This window comes from Psammomys obesus, unplaced genomic scaffold (assembly GCF_907164565.1).
Source record: "Psammomys obesus unplaced genomic scaffold, mPsaObe1.curated_primary_1811, whole genome shotgun sequence".
NCBI classification, from domain to species: domain Eukaryota; kingdom Metazoa; phylum Chordata; class Mammalia; order Rodentia; family Muridae; genus Psammomys; species Psammomys obesus.
Window position 1 is genome coordinate 15,914,107 of NW_026596131.1, and position 18,897 is coordinate 15,933,003.

The 18,897-nt window shown below is 55.0% G+C and overlaps 2 protein-coding genes across 2 annotated transcripts; both read left to right on the forward strand.

Moving 5' to 3' along the window:
• Window positions 1-2,582: 2,582 nt before the first annotated feature.
• LOC129665672 (testis-expressed protein 19.2-like) lies at window positions 2,583-3,707 on the forward strand. Its single transcript, XM_055592481.1, has one exon. The coding sequence runs from the start codon at window positions 2,583-2,585 to the stop codon at window positions 3,705-3,707; it is 1,125 nt and encodes a 374-aa protein (XP_055448456.1).
• A 5,908-nt stretch (window positions 3,708-9,615) lies between these two features.
• Uts2r (urotensin 2 receptor) lies at window positions 9,616-13,282 on the forward strand. The gene has a single exon (XM_055592462.1). It carries the CDS (start codon window positions 10,985-10,987, stop codon window positions 12,143-12,145), a length of 1,161 nt encoding a protein of 386 aa, XP_055448437.1. The 5' UTR covers window positions 9,616-10,984; the 3' UTR covers window positions 12,146-13,282.
• The last annotated feature ends 5,615 nt before the right edge of the window (window positions 13,283-18,897 follow it).

The window sequence follows — 18,897 nt, forward strand, 5'->3', positions numbered from 1 at the left end:
GTGAGGCAAAATGTGATTGGTCCACACACCCTTCTCTGGCTACATACATGTGTTGTTCAGGCTTACTTAATGCGTTAGCTGGGGCCGCCCTGCTGTGTGCCTCTTGATATTGCAGCATTGGGGTGAATAAACAGTCTCTCTCCTTCTCCTTTCTGATATAGAGGGTCTCACCATGCAGCTTCAGTTGACCCGGAACTACCAATGCAGCAATGTCAACCAGACGAGTCTCAAAGTCACAGATCTGACTCCAAGTGCTGGGACTACAGACACGCGCTGCCGCATCCAGCTTTCTAAGCTTTTTTTATATTACGTGTGTGTGTGTGTGTGTGTGTGTGTGTGTGTGTGTGTGTGTGTGTTCACATGTATGTAGGAAAGCCAGAAGCCACTATCAGGTGCTCTGTTTTGACACAAGGTCTCTCTGTGAACATGGAGTTTTCTGATCCAGGCAGACATGAAGCCCCAAGATCCTTCGCCTCTGTCCCCCACCCCGATCCTACAGCGTTGAGTTGATAAGCACTTGCCACCACACTCAGATTCCCCCCCTTAGGTGTTAGGGACGGATGCTTGCAGAGCAAGTGGTCTACCAACTGAGCCATCTCCCCGGCTTTTCAGAGCGTCTAGCCAGCGATCCTGGGCTGCGAATATGAAAAGCGCAACAAAGAAGCCATAGAAGGCGGCAGGGCTACCTTAACATCTTTTTGGTTGCTGTGAAATGTATGACCCAAGTAACCTGCAGAAGAAAAATGTTGTTTTGGCTTTCCCAATGGGTAGACCCTAAAGACAGAAGAGGCCTGGCAAACGGGACCAGAAGGCGAGAGGTCACACCTCTGACCACACCAGAAGAAGAAACAGGTGACACCATGAACTCTCAAAAGCTGCTCCCTTTGCCTCCTCCTCCAGAAAGGCCCCAAAGCACCCCGCCCACCGGGAGTCAAGTGTTCAAACCCTCGACCTTATGGAGGACGGTGCTCACTCAAACCACCGCAGGTGTTGACAGTTGAACATCAAGGCCAAAAGGCAAGCGTGAGGAGAGGCAGTTGGCTATTTAAGACTGAAGAGGCGACAGCTGAGCCGATGACGCGCACACGGACACGAGGTTAGTAGTGAGGGTAGAGAAAAGTGGGGAGAAAGGATAGACGACTACACAGTTCCTAAAACTCCTGGAGAGCAACACCGTTCTCTTCACGAGGTGAGTGCATAAGCAGGGATGTACCCAGTAACGGAATACTGGGTCCTCGGGGCACCCAGGAAACGCAGCCATGCGTTCCTAAGCAAGGAACCCACCCGACAGCTTCTTGCTGGAGGCCAGGGCCGAACGGCCGCAGAGGGGAAGCCCAGGGCCTGGGGCAGGGGTGCGGTCGCCAAGGGGAGCCCAGAGACTCTGTAGAGGGAAACTGAGGTGCTGACGCCCGCGCTGCTGCCCCCGGATCTTAACAAGCACAGCTCTGTGCTGGGAAGGCTGAGCTCGGAGCGAGGCCACTGGAAACCTTGTATCTCCTGCTGGGCTTTCCTCCGAGTCCCAGACTCCGCCGAGAATACTCTTCCCCCGATTCTTCACAGAAGAGTGTGTGTAAGAATGAACAGACCCAGAGATGAGTGCACAACGCAGCTGGGCCTCGTGAGCATTTTCCCAAGCTTAAAGAAGGTTTACTACGAGACAGGGAAGAAGGAATCCTCTTTTCCAAACCAGATATGGCTCGGGCCCAGACCTTCGTGTCCCTCGAAGGGACAGAGTGACCCAGGGACATCGCGCACCTCAAGGCAGCAGCCAGGAGGCAGAGGCGCGTGGGTGTGGGCAGGGGAGCGGCGCATGCGCCCTATGGGGGACGCCAGGCCGCATGTGCGTCGCAGGCCAGGGCGACTCAACGCCTTCGCTGCCGGCGTTTGGGGGCTCATGGGAGATATGTAAATGAGCTAGAGCATCATGGGTGCTGGCCCTTTATAAGGGCCTGGTGCTGGTGCTGGTGCTGCCTCGAGGCAAGCTTTGGTTCGGCGTCCATTAGCAGGCTTGCTGGGACCTCTTCAGGGAGGTGAGGATGGAAAGGGGCTGAGGGCGTGGCTGGCGCTGGTTGGATGGGCTGGGGCTGGGTGGGGTGGGGGTGGGAGCGCTGTGGGCAGAGAGGAGGTCCTGCCTTAGGCTTGCCGGCCCCCTTGCTGGGCCCAAGTGTGGGCTGAAGCTGTGAGCCCTGGCCTGCTCAAGGTGAGCAGTGAGCCCCAACACCCCTCTCCTCAGCGCTCCCAGCAGCTTGCCCAGCAGGGGGAGCCAAGCCTCATTTCCTTTGCCTTTCTAGCTCCCCAGACCTTGGAGCAAGTGCGAAGCTGAAGAAGTTTCCGGAAGCTCAAGTCTGCCTGCTTCTCCAGGGAGGTACCCATTGACTTGGCACCAGTTCTCGCACCGCTGCCCGGTGTCCTGGAGCCCAGAACACCTCCTACTGCACCCCATTGTCTCCTGTTTCTCCTGTTCTCGGCTTTCCCCGCCTGTTAGCATCTCGAGGTCCCCAGACCTGCAGGCGGGACCTCCTGAGACCATCGGGCAAGCCTTCCTCTCTCTGTCCAGTTAGCTGCACACAGGCTTCTTGGCCATGTGTCCCCCGGTCAGCGTTCGCCAGGGAGCCAAGGGCATGCCCTGCCTCTATGCAGCCTGGCTGTACCAGCTTGTCCATGGAGACCAGATGAAGATCTGCTTCTCTTGCTTCAAGGCAGCTGTCCTGAGCGATAGAGGGATGCTGTTGGAAGGGGAATTCTCAGAGTCAGGATCTGAGCCAGACTCAGAGTCAGGCTGTGAGACAGACTCAGAGTCAGGCTGTGAGCCAGACTCTGAATCAGGCTGTGAGCCAGACTGTGAGCCAGACTGTGAGCCAGGCTCTGAGCCAGGCTCTGAGCCAGGCTCTGAGCCAGACTCTGAGCCAGACTCTGAGCCAGACTCTGAGCCAGACTCTGAGCCGGAGGCAGGGGCAGGGCCCATCCCTGAACAGTCGCCACTGAGTATGAATATGCCTATCCAGGAAGAGCTTGGGGAACTATTCATTCAGGCAATAATGACACCCAAACTTGTGCCCACTGAGTTGGAGCCTCAGGAAGTTGTGCCCCTGGAGCTGGGGCCTCAGGAAGCCGAACCCTTGGATCTGTATCCCGAGCTTACTGAGTGGGCCGAGGCCCTTCCCCGGAGAGTTGATGGCCTTTTTAAGTGCACGCACCAGCTCATGCCTCCTCTGTCCTGGTGGGATGTTTTCAATGGTGTGAACATGTCTCCTGGGCAGCCTGTGTTGTTGGAGCTGAGCGCCATGTGCCCCATGACCAGTGCAGAATTCTATTTGACAGGCCTGCGGTTCTTCATCCTGTTGGCTGTCTCCCAAAATAAGAGCATCCTGCTGTCAATGTCTACCCGCTGGGTTGTGATGACTCAGGCCAGTCGCTGGGAGTTGTTTCTTGACCCTGGTGAGGTGAGGACAGCTGACTTGCTACAGTCACTTGAAGGGCAGGACCTGCAGTTCTGGAGGCTGAGCATGCTGGAGTGCCCGAGATACAACCAGGTGCTGGTGCCTGCTCTCTGCGGTCTGCGGAAGAGAGGCTTCAGGGTGCACTCCTACCTGCCCTGGCAGGATTACATCCCAGACGACTGGGGCCTCTGGTCGCCAAATCACGAGAAGTTAGTCAAAGACCCCAGGCTTGGCCCAAGCTCTCCCGATCCTGATCCTGCTCCCTGATGCACGGAACTGATGCTCAGGCAGCATCCGGGATTCTGGGGGCCGAGGACAGCTGGAGGGTGCTTGTTCTGAGCAGCAGGAGGAAGTTGGTCCGGGGCTTGGGGGGGCATCTTTAACAGCCTAGGGGTTTAGGAAGTTCAGAGGGGAGGCTGTCATGTTCACATCGGGGTTCAGTTGTCCTCAGGTGTCTGCTCAGTGTTTGGAAGGTGAGGCCTGGCTGCATGTGTAGACAGAGCATTGCGTGTTGGGTGCTGTGGGGACAGGTCACAGACCTTGTGGTAGTGTGTGCATGGACTCAGGCAGTGGAAGACCTGGAAGGTTCTGTACTTAGATGCTGTCTTATGGACCAAGGGACCTGATTCAGGTTTAACTGCAGAGTGTTTGTGCTCGTTGTTTTTACTCATGCCCCTCTCAATCGTTTTTGTTGAATAAAGTTGGATTTTAAATTTTGTTATTTTATGTGTGTGGGGTTGCCTCTACATAGTGTCTTCATGCCTGGTACTTGCAGCAGCCAGGTCCCCTCCTGAAGCTGGGGTTCCAGCTCTGAACAGCAGGTGCTGGGAGTTGAACCTGAGTCCTCTGGAAGAGGAACCAGTGCTTTTACCGCTGAGTCACTGTTGTAGCCCCAGCTGGCAGTGTGGAATGGCAGCAGTCTTCTAAGTGGGGATGGAGCAGTCCCACAGAGCTGCCAGCAGGGCACGGGGGCTTTTGTTCTGAGTCCTGTGTCGGTCTTCATAGCGTAAATAAAGCACCCTGTGTTGAGGGCTACACCGTGGGAGGGAAAGGCCAGCTAGGGTGCCATGTGCCTTGTCACCACTGTCTTCTACAAGGGACCTGTCTAGAAATGTCTGCAGTTCTCTGGGTACTGCTGGCTGACGTCATCCTCTAGTGACTCGGTTGTGCAGCTGACATAGGGTGGCAGCCCCAGGGTCACCTTGGACCCCATATTATAACATCACATGATAAGTTTTCTATGTTTTTGGTTTTTTAAACAAGGTCTTGCTATGCAGTCCAGGCTAACCTCAAACTCACACTCCTCCTGACTGCAGGGATTATGTCATTTAATTGCCATACTCCACCCCCACCTCAAGCATTGCTTTTTTTTTTTTTTTTTAAGATTATGTATACAGTGCTCTATCTGCATGTACACCTGCACACCAGAAGAGGGCACCAGATCTCACTATAGATGGTTATAAGCCACCATGTGGGTGCTGGGAATTGAACTCAGGACCTCTGGAAGAACAGCTAGTGCTCTTAATCTCTGAGCCATCTCTCCAGCCCTCAAGCATTGCTTTTTTAATCTAACTTCTAGTGTCATTTTGCTTCATAAGTCTTCCAGAAGTGTCTTCATTCTTTAAGTCACTTAGGGTTCTGATGCTCATTCCTGCAGAGATGGCTCCACACGGTTGTGTAAAACTACAGTAAAGAGCACAGTTGGTGCCTGTCTCCAGGCCTGGAGCCTGTGGCCCAGTGGAAAACTAACTCCCTGACAAGATGACCCGGGACAAACCCTCCATGCTCCCCCCCCACCTTGGTTAAGCAGCCCCAACAGACCTCCTGTTGCTGTCTACGCTTAGCTTTGCTCTCCGTGCGTTTGAGGTATAGGTGCTCTCATGGTGCTGTGCACGTGTGGGGAGGTCAGAGGAGGGCACTTAGGGGTCCTCTCTCTCCTCCCAGGAGTGAGCGCTTGGGTCATCAGCTGTCCTGGGACTCGCAGCGATCCGCCTGCCTCTGCCTCCCGAGTGCTGAGGTTACAGGCGTGGGCCGCTGCTGCCCGGCTTGTGCAGGCTGCTTTTTAAATAAGAAATGAATTTGTTGATTGATTTGTGTCTGTGGTGATGTGTGTACACAAAGCCCTGTGTTTCAGCCTTCACTAGCGTGGGCGTTTCCAGTCGGGAGCAGCGTCTGCACCGGGCCCACCTGCCAGCTTCAGAGCATCCATCGCTTGTGGTTCCCGAGAGGTCCAGGCTGCCCACACTAACAGTGGCCCGAAGCCCCAGCTGCAGAGCCGTCCAGGTTCTAATTGATTTCATTGTGGTCATCGTCTCTCCAGCTGTGTCTCAGATGGGGATGGGCGAATTAGGCCCCGGAAGCAGGAAACCACTGCTGAGATTGGAAGTGGGGTGAAGCCTGTCTGTACCGAAAAATAACAAAAAAGAAAAGCAAAGCACTTCCTAGAGCCGGGGGAGGTTGCAGGCTTCGCAGTGCTGTAGAGACAGCGCAGAGTCGATCCCAGCTGCAGGCCTTAGGTACCCCCGCAGCTCCGGAGGAAGAGCCCCAGCCCTGACGCTGGGGGCTTCAAGAGCCATCTCCGCACTGACCAGTTTTGGTTCCCAGGGGCCTGCCTTGGTGTTAAGAGTGTCAAGGCCTGGACTGCGCCACTCAGCCCTCTGATCACCTTTCCCAACGTTTTCAGTAACAGATCACAGCTCTTGTGGACCGGAGTGGTGAAGAGAGGGACCCATGGTCCATAAGCATCTGTGGTTTTCTTCACTAAGTCAGAGAGTGCCTGCGTGTTGCCTGTATGTACCCCTGAGAGGAGCTTTTCCCCAAACGGGCTTCTACCCACTGAGCCTCATTCTTTGACGAGCATGGCAATGCAATTGGAAATGAGTCCTTTGAGAGAAATTATCATTCTCAAACATAATGAAGCCATTATGTGCAGAACAAAGCTTTAAGTCACATTGAGTGGCAGTGCAGGCTGTGTGACCAGCGTTGGTTTAATGGTCTATGAGGTCATGCACAGGTAGAGCACACCGGTGTGGGGGCACGTGGAGAGCACTTGCCTTTGGACAGCCCAGTTCTGTATGATCATTTGGACCTCGTGGACACTCAGGTTCCCCGTTACCAAGCTGAGGCTGAGGCTACCTGTGGGCCAAGAGAAGGGTTCTCAGATGACCCCCCCCCTTCCTGGCTCTGCATTCTCTTTGTCCCCCTTCCCTGCTAACCACCCTTGCGGTGACCCAGCAGCTCTGTTGTCTACAGAGTTTGTCCAGCACCCACATTAGGCAGGCGCCTGTCCTTTGGAAAACGGTGCTGTCGGGGCTGCAGGGTGGAGGGAGGAGGGGCGGCTGGGGCTGAGCGCGGCAGTGCAGAGCTTCCCTGGCTGCCCTGGAAGGAGACAGCAGCAGAGACAAGCAAGCGTGGGGCTGCTCGAAGTGCAGAGAACTGAGGAGCAACCACAGCTGAATCCGTCATGGACGTGTCTGACCTGTGGCCCTTGGGCTTGGTGACATGGATAGCTTCCTCTAGGTTGGCCATCGGCTTCTGGCGGCCTTTCTATGGAGTCTGGGCTCTCAGGAGGCCAGAGCATTGGCTGGACAGAATGAAGCTCTGGTTCTGCCACAAGGAGAGTGCAGATGTACTGCCCTCCAGAGAGGGGTCCCTCTGCCTGTGACCCAGACATGGTTGAAAGGGGGGCCCTTTCAACCAGAAAGGTGCCCAGAAAGATGCCTGCCAGAAGGTCTTCTACCTCCCCTGGCTGAAAGTACTAGCCTGAGGTGGGAATCAGACTGCTTTGTATACAGGGTGGCAGCGAAGAGGCCAGACCTGAGGCAGACGACCCCGAGGGGTGCAGCTGGGGTCTGCTCTAGGCTTCTTAAGCCCCACGCCTGAGCTCTTCATAGGAAGTGGAATCTGAAAAACCTCTTCAGATTCATCTCTGCATTGTTTTCCGAGATGGTCTGGTTCCCCCGTTCAGAGACGGGAGATTTCTTTTTCTTCAGCGTATGACCGACATGGACCTGTCCTTCTGAGCACTACCCAGTGTGCCTCTACCAGAGTCTCTGCCACAGAGAGGGGCAGAGTGGAGAGCGGTTCCCTGTGTCCCAGGTTTGCCTGTGTGGTCTCCCCTGGAGGGCTGAGGCGCCGGAGGATGTGCAGGGAGCCCATCAATGATGTCAGCAAACAGTAAGACCCCAGCGCTGCTACCCGAACCCGAGCTCCTGTTACTTAGTGGATCGTGGTCCTGAGGGCCTTACCCTGCTCACGGTCCCTGTGCCGTCGGCACGGGCCTCTTGCTCACCTCTACAGCAAGTCATAACTCTTTGGGCCTCGAGCTGACACTCGTGGTTACATGAGGTAGGGAGGGGATGAGCCCCCACACACACAGAGGTCCTTCCCTCCCAAGCCGGGCCAGCACCTCTGCGGAGGAGCCCTCACCGGGCCGCGGCCGTTATAATACCCAGCCCGGCGCATTCCCAGCTGGCAGCGGGACAGGTGGCAGCGGCGGCCGGCGCGGGCGTGGCGGGGACCCCGGGGAGGCCGGCCCTTGCCCGGCTCAGAGGCTCAGAGCCTGGGGAGCTGTCCGCGCCCTGTGCCCCTGCGCGCGGCGACGCCACTGAGCCTCTGCGGCAGCCCGGGGCTGGGAGGCGGCCGAGGGCTCGGCGACAGAGGTGGGCGCGCGGGCACCTCTCCGTGGCCGAGGGCGCGGCCCGCAGGGAGTGGGGCGTGCCCGAGAGCTGCGCGGGGCTTTGGCCGGCTTCACGCGGCGGCTGGCACTGGAAACTTTCACCCTCCCTGAACTGGTGACTGGAGGGCAGTTCGCCTTCCTGGAGGGGCAGGAGGACCCCGGTGTGTCTGGAGCTGAGCTGCGAGGTGAGACAGCGGGGCGAGGGCTCAGGAAGCTGGGGCACGCAGGTGGGGTGCTTCAGCTTTGGCTGAGGGGAGAGATTCCTAGGCCCCGGTGTCGGAGAGGCCTGTTCAAATCCGGCTCTTCTTGACTTCCTCTCAGAGCCTCTCTCTGATCCAGTCAGCAAATAAGCATAGGAAGCTTAGAGATTTTTCGTTTGGTTTTGAGACAGGGTTTCTCTGTGTTTCTCTGGCTGTTCTAACTCGTGATGTAGACCAGGCTGGCCTCGAACTCAGAGGTCCGCCTGCCTCCACCTCCTGTTCACCGGCATTAAAGATGTGCACCACCACTGCCTGGCTCAAGCTTAGAGGTGTAATTTCTTTTTCTGTTTTTTTGTTTTTAACACGTTTACCTGTGTGAGCCCCACCGCCGAGGGCAGGGAATGTGCATAACCAGCTCCGAGGGCTTTCCAGTGAGAGAAAACACACACACACACACCCACAGCTTTGGCTTCCCGTGACAATGACCTTGTCCGTTCAAGAACTCCTCTCGGAGGGAGCCACGTTTAACCCCCTGCTACTGTCCTTCAAAATCCTGTCTCCCCTGGCCTGCAGGGTAGGTCTCTTTGCTGCTGTGGGTCATTGCTATGGCACTTTTGCTTTTCCACACTGCTGCTGCTGTTTATGGTCAAGTGGGTTGTTCCAAGCTCCTTCAACACAAGGTGCTGTTCTTCGGGGTGTGAGGGGGCCCTGCTGGCCTGGTACAGCTGCTGGCTCCCCTGCAGTGCCAGGCTCTCCCGAAGCTGCATCCTCAGCTAGTTCTTTCCCGACCTTGATGCACTCCACAGTCAGGGCACTGAGCTTTGTGGCTTGATCTCCGTTTCCCTGATGGCAACAAGCCGTGTAGCATCTTTTCCTTAGTTTGTGGCCTTTGGGGTATTTTCTTTCACACATTCCTGCTCAGCTTGCCTTTTCCTCCTGCAAATAGCTAATTTCTCTTCTCTTCATTGATTTGCAGTTCCTGCATGTCTATTGTTCACTAGTCCATTTATCTGATATATATTTTCTCAGCTCTTTCACTTGTTTAGTAAAGGTCTTAATATTGTTTGTTTTTTGTTTAAACTTGGTGGCCCATGCCTTTAATCCCAGCACTTGGGAGGCAGAGGCAGGTGTACCTACCTCTGTGAGTTCAAGACCAGCCTGGTCTACAAAGTGAGTCTAGGACAGCTAAGGCTACACAGGGAAACCCCGTCAAGAAAAACCAACCAAACAAACAAACAAAACAAAACCAGAACAAAAACCAAAACACCTTATTTTTGTTTATGTGTATGAGTTTTTATTTGAATATATGAATGTATTCCATGTGTGTGCCTGGTGCCTGAGGCATTCAGAAGAGAGTGTTGTTCCCTGGAGCTGGAATCACAGGTAGTTGTGAGCTGCCATGTGGGCGCTGGGAATCAAGCCCAGGTTTGCAGAGCAGTAAGCGATCTCTCCAGCTCTAATGAAGTTTGTTTTTAAGAAATCTTTTCCTGGGCTAGGGGGATGGCTCAGTGGTTAAGAGCACTTGCTGCTCTTGCAGAGGACCTGGGTTCGGCTTGCAGCCATCTGTTACTACAGTTCCAAAGTATCTGCTATTCTTTCCTGGCCCCCAGGGTCCCAAGCACGTGCACGCTGCACATACACTTGTGAAGTCAGACACATAAACGAAATAAATCTGAGGGGGGACACCTGTACTCTCTTTAAAGAGCAAAACAAAAAGCCAGCCTGATGGCACACTGAAGAAGCAGAGGAAGGTAGATATCCGTGCGTGTAAGCCCATTCTGGCCTCCACGGGGAGCTCCAGGACAGCTTAGGCCACGTGGCGAGCCTTCGTTGTAGTTTTTTAGATAACTCTCAAAGGGGGGCATGCTGGTAAGATGCTCAGCGGGTAAGACTGCTTGCCTCCAAGACTGATGACCTGCCTTAGAGCCTTAGACCTGTATGGAAGGAAAGTCTCAGTCTCCAAAGGCTGACCTCTAACCTCCGCAAACCTGTGGCAAACGTGTGCACACTAAGTGAAAGTGTCATTTAAACAGTGTTTCAGAATAAAGAAATATTTTCCTGCCATGGATCACGTTTTCTTCCAACAGCTTTTTGACTGACTGGCCTCCATCACTATGGATGTGGGGCGGGGCCCAGGCTCATTTTCTTCACATGATAAATGAAAATCCAAAGGCTCTACCTATTTTTCTATTTGAACTTTTAGGCTCAGTGGCCGTTACTCCTGTAACAGGAAGAAAGCAGTTTTTAAAAGCATACGAGTAACATGAGATGGGAAACTGATGCCATCGAGGTTGCAGAGCTACAACTTAGGACTCTTGTGTCTGCCCACGGCTGACCTCTCTGCCTTGCTGTGGCCAGCTTTTCAGAAAAGCAAAGGCCTTACACTGTCACGGGGGAGGGACTTGAGGTGCTGCTTAGTGGTGTCCTGGAGGAGAGTGGGTCTTCCTGTGTAGCTGGGGAGACCACATGAAAGCGGTTCTTTTGAGGGTACTGACAGGGGACAGGACAGCCCTGGCCCTTCTGCAGAGGAGCGGTGACGGTATCCATGGCAGAGGCTGCCAGGGCATAGAGGTAGGCTGCTGCCTTGAACCTTGGACACTAATCTCTTCTCAGGACCCCCTCACTGAGCAGGGGACTCCCACCAGAAGCCCAGGGTGAGGACAGAGATGGCGCTGAGCCTGGAGTCTACAACCAGCTTTTCCCTGCTGGCTGTGTCGGGAAGCACTGTGTCTGAGCTGCCTGGCGGACCCAGTGTGTCCCTGAACGGATCCTGGACTGGCCCGACTGATCCCAGCTCCCTGCAAGACCTTGTGGCCAGCGGTGTCATCGGGGCAGTGCTGTCAGCCATGGGCGTGGTGGGCATGGTGGGGAACGCGTACACTCTGGTGGTGATGTGCCGATTCCTGCGCGCCTCGGCCTCCATGTACGTCTACGTGGTCAACCTGGCACTGGCTGACCTGCTCTACCTGCTGAGCATCCCCTTCATCATAGCCACCTACGTCACTAAGGACTGGCACTTTGGGGACGTGGGCTGCCGTGTTCTCTTCAGCCTGGACTTCCTGACCATGCACGCGAGCATCTTCACCCTGACCATAATGAGCAGTGAGCGCTACGTAGCGGTCCTGAGGCCCCTGCACACGGTACAGCGCTCCAAGGCTTACCGAAAGCTGCTGGCACTGGGCACCTGGCTGCTGGCGCTGCTGCTGACCCTGCCCATGGTGCTTGCCATCCGGCTGGTCCGTAGGGGCTCTAAGAGCCTCTGCCTGCCGGCCTGGGGCCCTCATGCCCACCGGGCTTACCTGACCCTGCTCTTTGGGACCAGCATTGTGGGGCCTGGCCTGGTCATTGGGCTGCTCTATGTCCGCCTGGCCAGGGCCTACTGGCTATCTCAGCAAGCTTCTTTCAAGCAGACACGGCGGCTGCCCAACCCCAGAGTGCTCTACCTCATCCTTGGCATCGTCCTTCTCTTCTGGGCCTGCTTCTTACCGTTTTGGCTGTGGCAGCTGCTGGCCCAGTACCGTGAGGCCATGCCACTGGCGCCCCAGACGGCACGCATCGTCAACTACCTGACTACGTGCCTCACGTACGGCAACAGCTGCGTCAACCCCTTCCTTTACACACTGCTCACCAAGAACTACCGCGAGTATCTGCACGGCCGCCATCGCTCGCTGCGCAGTGCTTGCCGTGGCCCAGGGCGTGCTGGCGGCTTCCCGCCCAGCAGAGCCCACCTCCAGCAGCACTCGGGCCGCTCGCCGTCCGCCAGCAGCCAACAGGCCACAGAGGCCCTCATGCTGTCCCCAGTGGCCCCTAGCGGGGCCTTCGTCTGAGAGTGCCCTTTGTGATCCTGGCGGTGGAAAAGGACCTAAAGCCAGGCCACTCGGGAGCCCATTCCCAGAATCCCGTACACAAACCCAACCAGCTTGTCTGTCCTCTTCAGTTCTCTTCTGGAAAGCTCCCTGTTCTTTCTCCTTTGCTGTCCACTTCAACCCTGTCAGCACCTCTCCTACCAGGCCAGCACACTCCTCCTTCAAGCCTATCGCTGACGGGCTTCAGAAGCTGTGCCCCAGACCCTCTTCTGAAGACCCTGGTGAGCTGAATCACACAAGACCTACTCACCCAGAGCAGCTAGTGCCCGGCTGTAAGCCCCACCCTTAGATGTAGGCGAGAGCCCTCTTCCATTGGCTGACCTGTAGATGTAGGCCCGCCCAGTCCCGAGGACCCTCTCCCATTGGCTGACCTGTGGATGTAGGCCCGCCCAGTCCCGAGGACCCTCTGGTTGGTAAGAGGCCTCTCTGCCCTTTCCCTCCACATCCCCCTCCCATGGCAGCTTCTTGCTTCCATGTGCAACAATAAACCCTCTGCTCTGCAGTCTGTCCTGCCTCAGTGCCGGGGATGGAAGTTGGGGTGGGGCGGCGGTCCTGGACCCAGGGGTCCCTATTTCCCGGCCTTTACCTGCGGATGTCTCACTTAGGGCAGGCCGGGCGAGCACTGCAGCTCAAGCACAGAAAGGAGGCCGCAGGCCTGAGACCGGGCAGCACGACCCACAGTGGCTTGTGTGGACAGCGATGAGGCCTGGATTCACTGTTCCTGACGGACTGCTTCCCTGTCCGAGGTACCGTCCTCGGGACAGCCTTTCCCAGGCTGACCATTTCTCCTGCGTGGCCACCCCTTTTAGGGTGACCGCCCGAGGCCGGGCGCACCTTGTCTGGTAGCACTCGCTGAATGTCAGGTGCGCTCCGGTGGCAGGACGTGGTGGTCTCTGGAACGATGGAATGTTCCAGAAATAGATTCTGGTGTCTGGCCGCAGAACTTTGTGCTTCACCGTGGTTAAGATAGTAGAGCATGAGGGATAAATTTGGGTACACACACACACACACACACACACACACACACACACACACACGAAAGGGTTGGGCCTGTAATCCCAGGAGCTGGGGAGACTTGAGGTCAGCTTGTGCTCTAAATTAAAAAAAAAAAAAAAAAAAGGAGAGAGACATGGTCTCACTATGCAGCCTTCCTTGGCTGGCCTCAAACTCACTATAGACAGGGCTGGCCTTGAACTCACAGAGATCAACCTGCTTCTGTGTCCAGAGTGCTGGGATTAAAGGCGTGTGCCACAACGCCCAACTCTGCAAAACAAAAACAGCCACTGGCTAGTGAGTCCACCTGAGGAGGATGTGGGATGTGGGTGGTGGGCAGAGCACCCTGAACCAGAGGCCCTGTCGCTGCTGCCCCTCCTTAGCCCAAGCCCCACTGTCTCTCTGATGCTGGCCTTCAGCCTCACCAAGCTCCTTCCTTCTTGACAAAAACCATTTCCTGGTCTTGATTCTGAGGACTCAGCGCTGGGCCTCTCACTGGGGGTCCAAGTTGGGACCACCTTCACTTGACACTCAGCCGTGCTGTGGCCTCAGCCCTGGCAGGGTGGCCCTCATTCCAGGCCCACGTCTCGAGGAGGCTTCTGTATCCTGCAGTGCTCAGAAGGCCCAGAGAAAAGCGCAGCATTACATCCCCACAAGGGCGCTGTGACTCAGGCAGCACACAACTGAAGGGTACCATCCCCAGAGAGGACCACAGAGGCTATTCTAGAGTACAGGACAGGGTGGCCATGAGCTGGAAGAGCCTGGGCCCTTAGGTGGAGTGCAGCTTCATCCCCAGGCCAGCATCAGGGAGGTAACACAACCCAGAGAGATACTGATACATCCCAAGTGTCCCTACCGCCTGACATCAACAAGGCCCTAATGCCGAGCCTCCAAAAGGCCACCTCTAATTCGAGGGGTGCGTGGCTTTTATGAAAGGACCACGTCCTGGGAGACTTCAGACCAACAGCCAGATCCCTGCGACAGTCGCTGTCCTAGAGTCTTGGCCCTGCTACTCTGGCCTCAGGGCCTCTCTGGTCCAGCACTAACAGAGGTTGGTGCCAGAACATGGTACGCACGTGCGTGCGCACACACACACCACATAAAGCGAATGCAACGAGTACATTCCATACACTTGTGCCCCAGCACACATCCCACATCACACACACACAGATGCATGTGATATTTACCTCAGACGTTGTCGGGTGACACTCTTGTGCATGCGTGGAGGCCGCCGCTCTATCTAAGCGTTGGTCGCTGCACCGACAGGGAGCGGAGCGCTGGCTGGACCTTGGACTGGTTATCCTTGTGGGTCAGCACTTGCGTCATATTTGTAAACACTCTTCCTCCCTCACTGCTGACCGCCTTAACAAAGAGCTGCTGGCCAGTAGCTGGGCAGAAAGGGGTTGGACTTCCCGGCTAAGGGAGGGTCTCTGGAAGAAGAATGGGATGAGGGATTTGCCAGCACCTCACGGAAGGACAGGCACTGGGACGGAGTGAGAGAGAAGCAGTGGGGCACATGATGGAACACGGGTCAGGAGCAGGCGGGGTTGACTGTAGGAGCCAGCTGAGTGTCTGCCCAGCTATTGTGCCTATGCTTTATGAGCAATAGTAAGTCTTCATGTCTTCATTCATCTGCTGGCAGGACCACGAATATCCCGAAATACACATTACACCCGCAATAAACAGGCCATACCACATACAACATACATCAAATGCAACACATGCACATACCACAGACACAATATTATGGCGTGTGCACAAAACACACACTAGACACACACAGCATGTCGTCTTCCAGAAATGCTGCCTGTGACAAGCCAACAGTGGAGGTGAGGTGTCAGCTTCCAAGTCTGTTTTTCTTTGGGAATCAAGAGAGGTGAGGCTGGTGAGGGTGGGCGTGGCCACCATCACAGCCATCTTGGCTCTGTCCCCCATGCCTTGGCTGGCCTCAAGTCTCACTGTGAGCTGGAGCTGCCCTCCCCTGAGACCTTCCTGTGGTCCCCATCACACAGGGAAAGCTCTGCTGGGGACCTCATATCAGGGTGTGCGGGGTTTACTGCGCTGTCGGCTTCTCTGTCACTGATCTGGGCTCTGCTCAGCCACCAGGCTTGGGGGCCACTGCTCTCCTGGACCTGTGGTTGTCAGCTAAGATCTTAATGTGCCCTCTTCAGGTCTCAGGTCCTCAGGGAACTTTTAGTGACCCGTCCTGTTTTAAACAAGGACAGGGCATGCATTCAGAGAAAAAGTGCAGGACTGTAGGCCTGGGGTGACCAGCGGGCCTGCTGATTGGTACCCCGGGGCTCTCTAGGACAGGGTCTTTCCAGATAGCCTCCAAGCTGTGGTAACAGAAAAGACAGGAAAGGTGGTCAGCTGAAGGTCCAAGCCCGGGCAAAGGCGAGACCACCAGGTCCGGAACACGGAATAAATGCAGAGAAAGTTATGATGGAGAGGGCCCCTTGCTGCTCTGCCCAGCCGTGAGAGAAGGGGCAGAACCAGTGACAGAGGGAGGGAGCAGGGGAGGTGGGAGGGAAACAGACCGGTGGAGGGGCCATGCTCCTAGGCCTGAACCTGGATGTTAATGAGATGGTGGAATCTCCGTGGAAGCCCAAGAGCAGCCTCCCAGGCAGGGGTAGCCAGTGGCTGGGGAGGATAACCTGCCCTGTGTGATTGATTAGCTCACAGAGGCTGAGGGACACAGGGTGATAGAGCAAGTTCTTCAGCTTTTAAATGTCATCCACCTGACACTCAAAGTCTAGCAAAGAAGAAAACAAGCTGAATCGTCCCTGTGGTGCAACCACAGTTGTGGCAAGACAGGAGGAAGGCGGGGCTGACCTTTGAGTGCCACTGGGGCCTCTGAGCTGTCCCAGGTTGAGCCAGCTTCTTGGGACACCTACGTTCCAGGACAGTGTTCCAGGTTTACGTGCCTGGCTGGGGCTGTCAGGCCCTGTCACCCAGGCTCCACCTGGAGGGAAAGCTCCCCTTCCCTGAAGGGGGGCTCTACCACCCTCCTCCTGAGACACTGGCTTTTTCATGCCTCAGCCACTGGACATCAGCCTGGCTGTGGACCAGAGCCAGACACTGTGGTCACACAGTGGTCAGGGGAGCAGAGGCAGCAAGGCTCTGGTGCCACTTTCCTCCAAGGTAGCAAATGTCCGAACACAGTGGCCCTCCAGAGGGCAGCCTGGCTCTGAAGACTCTGGAGACAGATCTGCCTTAGGTAGATGGGACACTCCACCAGGCAGGTGACCGTGTCCCTCAGGCAGAGTGAAACTCAGGTGGCATTTTACACACTCATGTGAAATACAAAATCATAAGAGAATGAAGGAGGGAAATGAGTACTCGTATCTCCAAAGTGAGGAAAAAGAAGATGGTTGGAAATCTGACCAGTGGCTGGTGGTGGCACACCTTTAAACCTGGCCCTCGGGAGGCACGCTGGGAGTTCAAGGCCAGCCTGGTCTACATAACAAGTTCCAGGCCGCCAGTACTATATAGTGAGATTTTGTCAAGAAAAAAAAGTCTGGCCCAGAACCCAGGAACCTTCAGGAAGAGAGAAAGATATGCCATTTAGAAAAAAATATATACTGTAAGCCAAAATAGAGGTCCTGTAGTAACAAAACAACAACAAACTTGGCTTTTCCCATCAAGAGCCCTGTGAAGCTGGTTGGTAGAATATTTGCCTAAGGGGCATGAGGAACTGGGTTCCATGCCCAGTACCACAAAACAAATAATAGGTAGGCAGGCAGGTAGGTAGGTAGGCAGGCAGGCAGGCAGGTAGGTAGGTAGGTAGGCAGGCAGGTAGGCAGGCAGGTAGGTAGGTAGGCAGGCAGGCAGGTAGGCAGGTAGGTAGGTAGGTAGGTAGGTAGGTAGGTAGGTAGGTAGGTAGGCAGGCAGGTAGGTAGGCAGGTAGGTAGGTAGGTAGGTAGGCAGGCAGGCAGGTAGGCAGGCAGGTAGGTAGGCAGGCAGGTAGGCAGGTAGGTAGGTAGGCAGGTAGGCAGGCAGGTAGGCAGGTAGGTAGGTAGGTAGACAGGTAGGTAGGTAGATAATGGATATGATCGTGATACACTGTTTACATGCATGAAGCTGTCAAAGAATAAATAATAATCTTTTAAAATTCAGATAAATAAATGGAGCGATACAAATACTTATGACTCCTACTTAGCAATTAGGATTTGATCTTGAAATCCAAATCTCAGGTGTTTTGATAAGGATTTATGTAGCCAGGAGCTAATGCCAGCATTGTCTCGGAACATCCTCCATGTTAACTAGGTCAAAGCATAGCATCTTCAGAAAAGAGCGACCTTCAGTGGGGTCAGAAGGGCTGAACCCGAGGCACTGCAATCGTGGAGAGAGACCAGAACAGAAAGCTGTAGAGCACAATTTCGCCTCATTTAAAACAAACAAGAGATGCATTTGTGTGCCGTGAGTCTGAGGTGTGCCTGTAATAGACATGCCTGTGTCTGTGTATGGCATGCCTGTGAGCATGACTCTGTGGTGTGTAAACACACAGGTGCAAAAAAAAAAAAAAAAAAAGAAAAAGAAAAAAATAGGTCCGCAGAAACACCTTAAGTATCAACAGTTAGTTCATGGTGGGAAAACTTTAGGGTTTTGTTGTTGTTTTGGGGTTTGTTTGTTCTTGTTTTTTCGTGTTTATTTTGGGGTTTTGGTTTTTGGACTTTTTGAGACAGGGTTTCTCTGTGTAGCCCTGGGTGTCCTGGAGCTAGCTCTGTAGAGCAGGCTGGTGAATGCACAGAGATCACAGGCTGCCTCAGCCTCTGGAGCTGGGGGGATTAAAGGCGTGCGGCACCGCTGCTCAGCTAGTGGTCATGGTTCTTATTTTATACTTTTCAAATATTCTCCCAGAGAATGCATGCAGCTTTAAACATGGACATGTTATGTAAGCATCCCAGAGTCGAAGCATTCTAGCACCCTAAACTTAAGTGGATCAGAGAACTCCCAGAACAAGGCTTCTGTGCCTGCCCAGGTCCCCTAGGCTCATAGCCCTCTACCCTGGGCCGTTGTCAGCTATGCCACAGGGAAAAGGAAATGGACTAAGTGCAAGAGCCTGGGAACTGGTGGTCAGAACGAGGGTCTGGGCCTATGCTGCCAGCCCCTGGGTGTGCCCTGCTTTGAAGGCCCCGCTTTGCCTAAGCTTTTCCTTTCTCCAGTGTCCACCTGTCTGCTCCAGCCCCACTGCAGCCCCATGCCCTGGGCCCTGGGCTCCTTTGCTTCATGAATCTCCGTGGTCACTGGCTCCGCTCTCTGAAGCGTACACAGAGGGAGGGTGCGGGTAAGGAAAACAGTGGTCCCTACATAGCAGGCAGCTACTAAAGCCTGTCTAGCCCAACCAGAGGATGAACCACCATCTAGGGGTGGACACGTGGGTTTACACAGTGCAGGTAATCAGCGAGATTGCCAGAACCACAGTGGGGCTGCCACAGGGCCAGTGCTTGTCTAGAGTGACAGCCAAGTCCCTGTTCTAGCGGTTGGGCCATGAACGCTCACAGAGCCTTCCTGTTCTCAGTGAGAAGGTTGCAGGGGTAAGACGTGGCTGAACCCTTACTCGGCTTTCTCGATCCAGAGCGAAACCAATGACAAGTTGTGAGACCCACAAGCAGGAAGAGGAGGCCTGATATCTCGTGGACGGATGGACGAGTGAAGAGCGTTCCTCAGCTAGCAAACTCGGTAGATGAACAGTTATCAGGCGTGACCTGTCTTCAAGC

Bases quoted from the DNA above. Each gene is read 5' to 3' on its own strand.
- LOC129665672 (XM_055592481.1), top strand. From the start codon at position 2,583: ATGTGTCCCCCGGTCAGCGTTCGCCAGGGAGCCAAGGGCATGCCCTGC.
- Uts2r (XM_055592462.1), top strand. From the start codon at position 10,985: ATGGCGCTGAGCCTGGAGTCTACAACCAGCTTTTCCCTGCTGGCTGTG.